The 13,729-nt window shown below is 40.2% G+C and overlaps 1 protein-coding gene across 1 annotated transcript in view; it reads left to right on the top strand.

Moving 5' to 3' along the window:
- Positions 1-3,880, top strand: part of SARC_06212 (hypothetical protein) — a 4,205-nt gene extending 325 nt beyond the window's left edge. The window contains exons 2-5 of the mRNA XM_014299893.1: positions 742-984; positions 1,229-1,452; positions 2,323-2,447; positions 2,636-3,880. Coding sequence (XP_014155368.1) covers positions 761-984; positions 1,229-1,452; positions 2,323-2,447; positions 2,636-2,737 — 675 coding nt within the window. The 5' untranslated portion in view covers positions 742-760 and the 3' untranslated portion in view covers positions 2,738-3,880. The remainder of the gene's footprint in view (positions 1-741; positions 985-1,228; positions 1,453-2,322; positions 2,448-2,635) is intronic.
- Positions 3,881-13,729: the final 9,849 nt, after the last annotated feature.

Raw genomic sequence — 13,729 nt, 5'->3', positions numbered from 1 at the left:
TATATATTATATATGTAATANATACATATATATATATATATATATATTATACATATATATGTATATATACATATGTATATGTATATATATATATATATATAGATGTATTAATATAGATTCAATGCTCGAATCGAGACGGAAATTTTCTCGTCCAAGGACTCGATGTCTGTCATGGGCAGCGGTTAACGTTACAACTGTAGATATTAAAGTGCGCCAAGACGTTATACTGTTGTACATGGATTAAGTTTATGTAGGTGTTGTTCTACAAATATAGTGCTTGATTACTTTCGACATATTTTAATTACTTACATGTATATATATTTGTTTTCTGGCTGCCTGTCAGTCTATCAGCGGGTGTCGAACGGGTTTACCCTACCCTATGTCTTATTACAAACCGACATCTGTTTCTCACAATACACGACACGTGAGCGCAATATATATATACATATATATTTATATTTATATATTTTTGTCTTTATACTTGTATTTGTGTATATATATATTGATATATATGTATATATATATACATCTATACATCTATACATCCATATATATATATATATACATATATATAGATGGGTCCACATCAATTTATTGATATAATTATATTTATACTTCTATATATGTATGTATGTATGCATGTATTTAAGTATGTATGTATACACATCCATATTTACATGTGTTGATACACACATACAAACATACGAATTTCACATCTTCTCTATGTTTCACCTTTTACAGCACATTGCGAATTGGCGCGATGTTTTTCGGAATGTATATGTTTCAGCTGATTTACGATATCATCAGCCCGCGCCTGGATGTTATTTCTGTGCTGTGCTTTATTTTCATGACACCTGCTACGCTACTTGTCGCCTGGCTCGAGATATTGGGTCCCGCTTTGGTTAAGATAACGGGACGAAAATTACAATTATCTCTCTTGGGAGGGTCGGATTTATGCGGAATTGCCACAGAATTTGGGACCAGGTGTGTGAAACTGGGACTACGTAAGGGTGTATATTGCATTGGAATATATTATAATTTGTTTTATGTATGCTAGTTTCCCCCTTGCACCTTCATGTGAAACATATATATTTATATATGTCGTGTGCATTCAGCAGCACACTCTTCAATTTTCGACTATGCTATTTAGTAGTGCCCTCATTCTTACCCAACGACATTCATGCAAAAGTCTTGGTTTTAAATCCATAAATCGGATACTTCGCCTCAGGGGGTTCGACAACGTACTATCCGATCCATTTTTACTGGAAAAGTTCACGGAAAGTTGTACAAAGCAGTATTGTACCGAGAATGTGATGTTTCTGAAAAGCATGCTGGATGTCAGGATTGCTCTGAACAGTGGCACGAACCCTGCTGGATCCCGTTTGGGTGTATATAACGCAACTGCGGCCGCGATGGTTCATGCAGTCATCGAACGCCATATTACTGAGCCAGGTATGTATCCATGTATATACATCTTTCTCTGCAATTGCTAATCTTAGTTTGTGTGAGTGAGTATTAATGGATGGGTACACATCCTGATGTCTGTGTTGCGGAAGGTGTCTTATCTGTACATGGAGCTAATCTCACTGCATCGCCTGTGTTGAATACTGCGCCACAGCGGACAAGATGTTATAGGAAATTTTGAAATTCCTTACGCGCCAAGTAATACCACACATTTATATATATTATTGTGTAACTGGATTTCTTTTGTGGGGTTTCATACGTGCAAATCAATATATACACTTAATAATAGTATATATATTTATATTTATGTATGTATATGTATGTATGTATATATATATGTATGTATGGATGTATATATTTGTATATATTTACATTCATATATTTGTACATGTATATGTATATGTTTATGTATGTATATATATATATAATTTGATTTAGATAATGTATATGAATATGGATATGGATGTAGATATATATATTTTTTTGCTTGTGTGACCAGATTTTATAATCGTTTTTCTTCACATCCCATTAATATTTGTATTTATATATATATATATATATATGTATGTATGTATATGTATGTATATACATATGTATGTATATGTATATATATATAAATATATATCTGTGTATATATGTATGTATGTATGTGTATATTTATATATATATAAATTCATATATATGTACATGTATATGTATATATTTATGTATATGTATATGTATATATATATATAACTTGATTTAGATAATGTATATGAATATAGACATGGATATGGATGTAGATATATATATATCTATTGCTTGTATGACCAGATTTTAAACCCTAAAACCCCTTTCAATTGACCCTCCCGATCATAGAACCTTGCATGGAAATAAACATCTCCAGCCATACCAAAGAAGCTATCCTAAAACAAATGTCTTTTCTGAGGTCTGATCTCATCAGTGATACTCTTTCACGATCCTTAAATGACGCTGAGGAGAGGGTATGTTCCATGCTTATGTCAGCTAAGGCTGACTTCTTAGCCGATGCAGAGGTTAGTGCACACTTGCGTCGCTTGTGGGCGAGCGATCGTGCAGGGTTGGCGGTGGTTGGGGCGGCTGAACCCGCTGCCATCTGAGGTACATATGTATACTTATATACATTATATACATACATATATCAATTATATAGGTGTGCTGTGCACGTACTATAAGCACAGAGACACACAATGCATCAAGTCGCTCTGTATTCGATGCCGGAAGGAGTACACATTGCGTCGTCTCAGGCGTGTAGCATTGTTGGGTTGGCGCTGATAGGGGTGGCTGAGTCCGACTATGTGTCGTGATAGGTATGCACTTACGCACACGCAGTCTTCACAATTTCTGTGCATGCGGCATACACACACTTGTCTACAGGCCTGTACACGCTTCGTGGGGTTGGTGTTGGTCGAGTTGGCTTAGCCTGATAGTGCTATATGAGGTGGTGGCTCGCTTGTAACTATCCGTGGTCACGCGTACAAATTTACGTACATGTACTGTATAAACGCAAACAAAGAGCGTGCACTTACTTGGACGTCGGCCCTTGTATTAGTTAGCACCGTGCTCCGTTGCTCATGAATCAACGAGTAGAATGGCGAAATATGGACAAGCCTTTCGGTTGGGAAGGGCACTGTTCTTCATTCGTATTGAGAGGGAGTGAGAACAGAAGTGGTTTCCAACGGACGCTGACGCTGGTATTGGTAGACTGTTGTATTGTTGTCGCATGAGAACGTTGAAAGTTCAAACCACTACTTTAAGGGGGAACAATGCGAGAAACATCTCAACACAGTAGGACGTTAGTAGAATGTGAATATCGTGAGGCAAAGGCCTTGTATGTGGAATATGACGCCGGCTGTGTTTTGATTCCCGACGATGAGATTCTGTCGCAAATCATAGCCCCATAGTGTCGGAACGGTAGAAATCTGCAACAGGTATTTCTGATGTACCACATATTCTGGAAAGCGTATTATTCGCACTGTCCATATCGTATCACATCACACTGAAATAGTTTGAAATACACTCACTTATTTAGGACGGATTAGATTCGTGCCCTCTAGCACACTACGCACCGAATGATGTAGTGCGAACTAAACACTACGCACCGAATTAGTTTGGACAGCACACACCGTACTAGAACATACCCCGCCGAAATAGTAGAGGATTCCAACACAAGAAATTGGGTGTATATGTCAAACATATGATACATTATCGCAAGGGCTCCCCGACTCCCGAGGGATATCCTGAGCCTTGAGAGGACAAACCTCCCCCCTCCCCTACTGACCACATCTATATCGGAGATCATCCCGAGTAGAAACACCACATTTCTCCACCGAATGTTGGTTATAATACACGCTTCTGAGGATGGGGGTTCCCCTCTACGAGGTGTTTAGCACAAGGGCAGTGCATTACATAATATAAATGTATTGACTGTGGGTTCGAATCCCGATTCCCGCGACACCTTCCAACATTTCATGTTTCTATTATCAAAAAAAGTGGCTCTCAAAATAACAGCGGGGGCAAGAACTTTTTATATATATTTATAAAAAAAAAATTTATCAGAAGGCGAAGACGTGCGATGTAAATTTTATTTATTTAAAAGGACCTCGAATAAATGGTTTGTTTGTTCCTCTTTTGTTTTGTTTTTGTTTTCTAAAATACAGACAAATAAAAATAACATAAAAACCGGATCGAGAAGGCCCGAATGGGGGGTTGTTGTTTTTTAAAACAAAAAAAACAATACATACATACCCGTTCTGAACGTGAGGGGTTTAGAAATCATAATTTATTCATAAATAGCCTGCTCCTAATAAAGTTCTAAAGTTCTATGGTCTATTTTAGTATTTTTATTTTGATCAGCACTGAGCACTGAGCACTGAGCAGCCATATTCTCTCCAAATATAATAATGAAGGGACAAGACTTTTTTTTAATCTCCAGGAAGATGCGACTCAATCCAGTCTCCCAGAGGGCCATGGAGAGCTAACCTCATAAAGTTATGGGGTACATACTATTTTTGTCTTTTGGAGGCCTTGTTGACTCCTTGTGTTTATTGTTCAGTTGTTCCGTGCTCCGTTCGGCTCTTCTCTCTTGGCGAAGTTGGCTACTCTATTTCTTATTAGAATTTAGGAATGCGACAATTTTAGTATTTAAAAAATAAATACGTTCTACTTTCAGAACGGTAAATAGCTTTTGAACTTTTAAAACGCATTTTTATTATAATATAATACCGCCCTGTCAGGCGTCATGAGTTCAAGACTCAAGACTCAAGAGTCGGCGCTCGCGAGTCGTGACTCGACAGTCCGGAACTCCGGACAGTCCAGTGCACACTGCAGTCTTCAGTGACTGCACTCTACACCAGAACAAGTTCAATTTATATATTATTTAAATACACCTGTGACTCCGTGAGAGAATTCAGAATTGACATAGCCTCCTAAATAAAACAAGAATTGAGAGTTGAGAGTTGAGACGCCGCGGAGACTTAATGCGTTTAATAAAAGAGGATAGTTTACTTGTTTTTTATATTTATATTTGTAAATATAACGTGTGATGAATCAGTCCTTTTTTTTTAGCGATTTTTTTAGTAAAACAAAACCCTTATTTGATGAAATAGCGTCACGGGCGTTTTTTTTGGCGACAGACAAAAATCGAGGGGAAAATAAATAGGAGGGCCTTTAGAAGGGCGAAGCCCTCCCGTGATGTCCTTCACAAATGAAGATAAGAACAGATGACACACTGTATATTTCTTATGTATTATATACATGCAATCGCTGTTGAAATACTACTTCCAAATATCGGTTCAAACCAAATCATTGCGCTTGTTGGTTCCGACTATGATACTTCCGATCCAGGCCAGCCAACACATACTGAATTCATCTGTGGTCTGGTGCTGCATTGACTTACCCCCATCCTCGCTTATCGACCGGATTATGACGGATAACCTGGTCCTTCTCGGTATTTCGTACTCTGCACTAACCCATTCCGCGGCACTACACGGCGCAGACCCGATCCGTACCACAGAGATGGGTACTCTATTTAGTAGGTCAGCAAGCGAATATAAGGAACATTCGATAGTAACAGTATTTTGTCAACACCGGCCCGAATTGACTCAGCACATATCTTCCATTGTCGACTCACTTCGCCCAAGCTTCAAACGGGAATTTACAGACCACTTCTTCCCATCAATCTTTCCTGAACCACTACAGCGACTATGAGAGCCATTCCATACGTTCATACATTGTATCATACATACTTGCCATTTTTGAAATAAATAATATTATCCCTATCACAAGTCTAGGGTTAGTACTACCAAGCAACTAAAATGTATCGTTGGACATTATTATATACAAACCAGCAATTGTGAAATCATCAGAATATATACAGTTCGAAACATGAACTGAAAGGTGTCATCAGAAATATGACACCATGTCTCACCGCTTCCTTTATTGTCTCGGGAGCGATGGTACACATACACACGACTACTGAAGGCGTTACGAATATAGAGACCGGTCGCTTTATTGTCGAATTCCCCGATCACAGTCAAATTATCCTGACTCAGCGCGGTACACTACCAGGACTTGGGACTGTTCTCATCATGCCTACAGCAACGCAGAATATATTATCAGTACAACTCCTACAACGCTAAGGGTACAGAATCAATTTCCCCCCAGAAATAGATGCCCAGAAACCCACAGAGTGTCATATACTCAAGGACAATACTATACTCCACACTATACCCAATACCCATGGCCAGTACTCATTAGCCAAAGGTACTGAGACACTACGATCTAATAACATAGCCTCTACTACAATCACCAAACCTTCCCATAACAAATGGATACTACACCCGAACCGCTTTAAACGACATGTTACAGACGTTTTTAGAACAGTAGACATCGATTTATTCGCCAACGAAGACAACGCGTATGTACCCATGTACTGTGGACTCAACGATGACGCACCACTTCAAGACGCATTTCTGCAATCCTGGCATCAAACCGATAAACACCTCTACGGGAACATATCATTTCGCCGCAAAAATTAGCGTGAGACTCTAGCCAAACTCGATATTAAAAAACCACAACCCAACACCAAGAACTACAACCAAACACTACGCCAGTTACACTCTCATGTAGAGATCATACGTACAGCACGCGAGACTTTCTTAGAACACGGGCGCAATGTTGTTGGCCTACCTAAATAGCACTACATTTGCCGCAGAACTGCTCACAACTGAGGCAGATACCACTCCGATTAAGGAGCCTACTCCTACAGATAGAGCCCGAGGGCCAACTATTGCCTCAATTTCGAAGCTCTCATTTACGAAGCCAAGAAGTGAGACAAGGGACAAATTCTTCTGATGAAACTCAGAAAGAAAAGTCTCCAATTATAGGGGACAAAAACGAATCTCAGAAGGTAACTACACCGGAACCAGAAGAGGAGGCAAGCTCAAGTGGCAAACCCGAATCTACGTCCCAGACCACTGAGTCAACGCGCTTAAGTAAGTTAACTACTGAAAACACTGATCTTAAGAATTAGTTAGCCGCCCTTATGAAAGGCATGGCTGTTTTACATGTAGATCGAATGTACGGATCAGGAAAGCACGCACAGCACTTACGCGAGCATGTTTCAGCGGGCACCACTGAAGCCTTGCAGAAGTTGACAGAACGTCGACTGGTAATTACACCCGAAAAACGTAAGGACATGAGCGCCAAACCTATGGCAGCTGACCCAGATCGACTCAGCGTAACTATACCTTACGAAGAACTACCACCAGAAGTCCAGGAACTTTATTCGCCTGTTCTTTCACCCGGCCATGAGTTGCCTTTCCTCGAGGGTACTATAGACCCAGAGGCAGGTAAAAACACTCCACCACCTTTACCCAAATGAGATGACAATCGTCGGAGATCAGTTAAGACTGTATATGTCATCCAGACGCATACATCACCCAAGATTATAATACTAACTACTATCCAAGGAACAGAGCACCGAAAGGACTCGACCATGGACTTTACACGGGGTAATAAACACTCCCGTAAACGTGTTAACGATGTCGAATTTAATCGCTTCGATCGCACTGCCTTACACCAACCCGCAGAGGATTTTCACTCTGACGAGGTGACCAAACTTAATAAATCGGTCAACGATTACATCATTAAAACGAAAATCGCCCATGACGAGCACCGTGCCGATGATGTATCATATTTTGCTAACATGATCGCGATCAAGCAGACGCGCATCGATCAACTAATTCAGGCCCAACGTGGACAAGACCACCGGGATAACCAGAAGTACAAGGGACTGATCAGTCGACTTGAGTCAAACTGGGATACCAACAGCAAGCAGGTTGAGTTTATAAACAACCATAACCTCGACACGCTGACCCGTACGCTTAATGCGTTTACGGTTATGCTGGAGACAAATAATATCGCTCCCAGCAATGGATCCCCACAGGAACAAGTTACTTGATCCTGCAGCAACACCAGCATTGGCTAGACACTTGTCATGACTGGCCAGATGCGTGTTGGTTGGTTATATCCTTATTAAGCACGGACATGCGCAGTCCAGGACTGAGTTCAATCTTAACCGAACCAGTAGAGAATACTCCTATTCAGAGTTACATTCTGAAACTTGATGCTGACCTTGAACGTCCAGATATAACAAAGGATATGGCGCAGCGATGGTACGAGTTCCTGGTTATGCATGTTTTCTGTAAGAACATATGAAACAACGACCGTGAACGTCTGTACACCCAGTTGCGACGTAAGTACGCAACTGATGTTCGAGACAAGGGACATGAAACAAAGTTTTTTTTATCTCGACTTACGTGGGAACAGTTTTATGATACTGTATTCACTCTTTTCCATCAACGCAACCCAATAAACGAGCACGCGCGGTGCCGAAGGACAAGAAACCTCTATTTAAGAAGATTAAGAAATTTGCCGACGCACAGTATGGGTATTGACATATACCAATTGACCCCTAACGGATATTGGGATGGAAGACATGCACTCAACTGTACACACTTCCCTACGAAGTGTGATAAGTATGAGAAGACTAATGGTTATCACGCCAAGTCTTGTGACAAGAAGCCTGACATCAAGTTGGAGTGAAATTACTATCAGGTACAATTGTTACAATGGAAATACAACGACTCTTTAGACGAGCGTGTAATAATCCCTGTATATTGCAATGGAAATAAAGTCCTTACATTGATTGATCGTATATCCAACAAAATTGAAAGGCGAATTCAAACCACTTGCCTAATTTTAGCACATGACAAGACTTCTAAGTGTGGTACCATGGCCACAGATGTCCTGACTATTAACAGGCTTGCCCAACAACATAGATCCATTAAAGGATCAATCAGACGATAATTGTCTAAAACCATTTACACCACCGTCGGACACAGTCAAGGAATTAATTCTTGACTTTGCCGATAAGATAATGGATCTTATATTAGTAAATAATGCTGTAGTTAAAGAACAAGTCGAGAAGTGGTTATCCGATGGGGTAATCGAAATCAATTACCAACAAACGCCAGTTAACTTGGCATTATTCGCAGTTGATCAACACAACTCTGACGAAACGTTCAAGAAAGTCAGAGTATGTCTAGATATGAGCCCAATAAATAAGTTATTGCCGACTCATAGATTTCATCTCCCTCGTATAAACGTGTTACTGAGACGAATGGAAGGTGCTACGGTGTTTACATCCATAGACCTAACACAGGGGTATCATCAAATGCAAATTTATGAATCCCATCGTAAGTACTTTAGTTTTACTTAGAAGGGTAAACAATACAGGTTTAGAGGTGCACCTTTCGGGTTGCACTCTTTACCAGCATTCTTCCGACAAGTAATGGAGGAAATGTTTGCAGACATGCCTAACGTGCAAGTCTATATAGATGATTTTCTACGACTAAGGGCGAACATGCTGCATTAGTCAGACAAGTCCTTCAGCGACTCAACGAACAACCCTTCAAGATTAACGAGAAGAAATGTCACTTTGCAATGAGCGAAATACAGCTCTTAGGCTATCGTATATCTGGGGAAGGTATTAAGATCGACCCCGGTAAGGTGGAACACCTGTTAGATTGGCGAATACCAACTACAGGAAGTGATTTAAATAGTATGTGTGGATTTGTGAACTTTTTTTCTGATAGAGTACCACACTTAGCTGATTATCTTAGACACTTAAGATGTCATAAAGGTAAACTAGGAGACTTATGGACCAAACAGTGTGATTACGCATTTAAAGCGCTCAAGCACGCAGTCCAACAAGCCCCTGCTGTACAAGGACCAGTCGATGGCGTGCCTTTTGAAATAGCAATGGACGCATCAGACCTAGCACTCGGAGGTGTACTATACCAGGTTTAAAAAATAAACCTAGGTATATACAATTCTTTAGCCGAGCAATGAATGCATCACAGTTGAATTACCCAAATGTTAAACAAGAGCTACTAGCAATTGTAGCAGCTCTGACTTCCGAGAGTACTTATACGGAACAGCATTTACGCTGTTGTGTGATCAGAAATATCTTCAATATATGAAAGAGATGAAGCCAGACTATCAATTTCTGAGCCGATGGCATGATACGATATCAAAGTTTCATTTTGATATCAAAAATCTACCAGGGATACATAACCACTTACAGGATATGTTATCCAACTTTGTACTGGACTTTAATAAATCCGTACGTGAGTTATTGGTGGTTTGAACTGGCTCAAAAGATATTTGGGCCACATACAATTGACATGTTTGCTGCACATCATAATGCACAACTAAAAGATTACAGGACTTTAAATCATCCTTTAGGAGATGCCTTTCAACTAGACCTTTCCAAACATAATGCGTGGGCTAATCCACCATGGCAGTTAATTGCCCAATTACTAAACTATGTTCATATACACAAAGCTACCATCACGTTGTGTTGCCCATTACGGAGTAAAGATCCATGGCTCAATAAATAAATAAGCATGATACGATGCGAGCCAATATATTTAGATAGGGAAGTAGATACTTTCCTATATCAGGATACCCGAGCCGTCCAGAAGACGTCCTGGATACATACTATAATATGTCGTATAGGTCCCATTGGAACAACTAAATGGACCCCTTCTGAGACCTTCTTTAACAAGGTCAAAGAATCGGAGATTCCACTCTCCACTAGATTGAACGTTAAGCAGTTCAAAGGCAACACAGCACTTGAAGTCTATGCACAAGAAATACAATCTACTAATGACACTGTTAAAAAGCGTCAGTCTCTAGCTAGGACTCTGTTTAATAACAAAGTCCAAGCCCGGAGTCTTTCAGACACTATTTCGAAATGAACTAATGAAAGATAATCCCGAAGTATATACACATATAATGCGACTATTAAATAAGTCAGGTGTATCAAACGCAAATGATCGTACTTATGACACTCATGCGAACGAAAGACAGGAGTATGGAAACACTACAGACTCAGAGACCACGCAAGTGGATTCTCAACACCCTACCTTTATTCTGGAGGAGCAGAATGATAAAAACATGATTGCTTGGCTGACGCAAAACCATAAGCTGAAGCACCAGAACGTAGTAGACGCACTTAAAGATGCTAAGCGAAATGGGATCGCGCACCCTAAGCTGGCAACTTTAGTTGACAGAGTATATCAGTCATGTACAGACTGTGATCTCAACCAGATTAAGTGCTATGGGTTCGCACCGCTTAAGAGTGTGACTGAAGATGTTCCATGGCGCAGGGTCATCATTGATCTGGTTGACCTGCCTACGTCCGAGCACACAGGCGACCGTTACGTATGCCACTTCTTTGATGTGGCGTCACGGTTTAACTTGTTCTATCCATTAAAGGACAAGAGTACGCAGACCGTGGCAGAATTAGTCTTTGCTGACCACGGGTGGCCGGGTATAATGTGCACTGATAACGGTAGCGAGTTTTGCGATGACGTATTGGAATCGTTAGTACTCGTATCAGGTATGTGCCATAAAAGGGGTGTACCATATAAACCGCAAACACAAGGCGCTAATAAAACGCGCCACGGAAAAATAAGTTCTTCTTACGTACTGCATTAACGGATGATGCAGATGATTGGCCGTACCACCTTAAGTGGCTACAAACACAGGTGAACGAGTGTGTTGATCCGGTTACAGGAACAACACCCGCTCACTATTTTCGTGGCAGATATAGTGAGTTACAAATACCTTTTAACAAGGACGAACCTGAACACTATGAGTTACCATGGTTTGAGAAGGTACAACGTATTTATAACGTTGTATATTCTTGCTTGCGAGAATCACGCAATATTGCCTTATTAAAAAGACAAAATAGATGGAACGCCACCAAAAAGATAGCAGAGTGTCAGCTGGGAGACAGAGTTGACATCCGTCAACGTAATTCCGATGCTACTGTATTAACATCAAAATGGATAGGATCATATATAATCTCTGTACTGACGCTAAAAGTGGAACCTACGAGTTGAATAACCCAGACGGTTCTAGTGCTTTAAATATAGGCACTAGTCGGATTCCGACTACCGATATTATCTTCGCAAGAAGATATGATTCAAATGCCCCTCTTGACCGCTCCGAATTTAAAGACATTATATGGAGAACGGATAAAGGAGGATATACATACTATCATACTCGCTTTATAGACGGTACAATCGCTGAATTAACTTCAGACGCTTTTGACAATCAAGACTATTTAAAAGCCTGTAATAGAAAATGGCGTAAACGCCTACATAAGTCACAAGCTGAAAGAGATAGCATGTTTCCATCGTCTGAAGGCACGGAAGTTTAAACTTACTCGTCTACAGCATTTATCCCGAGCTTTAATGCTCATCCTTCGTATGTCCTAAAGTCATTGAAGCGCAATAAACGGCCAGTCGACCACCACGGACCTACTGGACCTAAGCCAAAAACTCACAGGGTAACCGAGGACGCTTCACGTCTCCGCCTGAGAAACATTAACTATACGTTATGCTACTTAGTGTTTCGACCCGTTTTCCTTTCTCGATTTTATGACTTATAATCAGCTTGAGTAAGCAACTTGCTTCTCTTGGGTCTCAAAGCTGGATGAGGGCTGTGTCACGTTAGAATCTTGTAATAAACGTACTCTTAATAGTACGTAAACATATAAACGTACTCTTAATAGTACGAGGAACTTAAGTTTCCTAAAATGGTTTTCAACGGTTTTTTTTAATTAAATACCTTTTCCATTTTACATATCAGATATTTGGACAAGGCCATTAAAAGGCCCCGGTAAAATACCAAATATAAGATTTGGTCTAGTTCTATTAAAAGAACTATATTTACTTTCCAAATCTATTTATATCTGAATACTTCGGTAACGAGATGGCTCAACCGAGCATAGGGTTCTAGGGACTATTGGTGTTGCTTAGTTTATCCTCCGTTCAGCCAACCAGATGTGCCAGTCTGATGAAGGCTAGTCGGTAATTCTTGATAAGTGGCAAGTTATTGGTTAATGCAATAACTGAGGACATCAAAAGTATTTTTTTTTCTTTTTCTCTTTTTCTTTTTTTCTTAAAGATAGGGTTTTATGAGTCTCTCGGATTCGTCCCAACGAAACATACCATAGTTTCTAATAGAGCGACAACGAAACACTAAATAATATCCCTTCGGCGAAAACAGTACTGAGAGGATTATATATAGGCAATGTCTCAGCCTCACAATCCCTCAGAGTATTGCTGTTTTCACGAGGCATACCTAACTTTACTAAAAGACTCATTTCGTTTATTTATTTTGATACATTAATATAATTAGACCTAACTTAAGCGTTTATTTCTAAGGCGTTAATATCGCCTTGATCGACCGAAACTTACACGCACTTGATCAATTCTACATTGAAATCGGGAAGGATAAACTTGCACAGTTACGCGAACTCAAATGTGACCGTGGCGGGGAATTCATCTCTCAAGAATTCAACAAGGTGAACACGCAGAAACATGTAAAAATACTCTACGTGCCCACTGCAACGCCTGCATTATATGGCTTAGTCGAGCGTGCAAATGGTGTCATACATGACATCATGCTCAGCGATATGAAGCAAGCCAATATGCCCGACAACATGGGGGCCGAAGCTATCCAATACGCAGCTTTCAAGAACTCTGTCCACAACAACAAACACAACAGAGACCAAAAATCCTCTTGGGAAGTGTTCTGGGGGTTTAAACCAACTGACCGCATTAAGAACATGCACCCCTTTGGATGTCAAGTAGCATTCATCAATCAG

The sequence above is a fragment of the Sphaeroforma arctica genome, assembly GCF_001186125.1.
Source record: "Sphaeroforma arctica JP610 unplaced genomic scaffold supercont1.434, whole genome shotgun sequence".
Classification (NCBI taxonomy): Eukaryota; class Ichthyosporea; order Ichthyophonida; genus Sphaeroforma; species Sphaeroforma arctica.
This window is presented reverse-complemented; position numbering and strand designations above follow the sequence as displayed.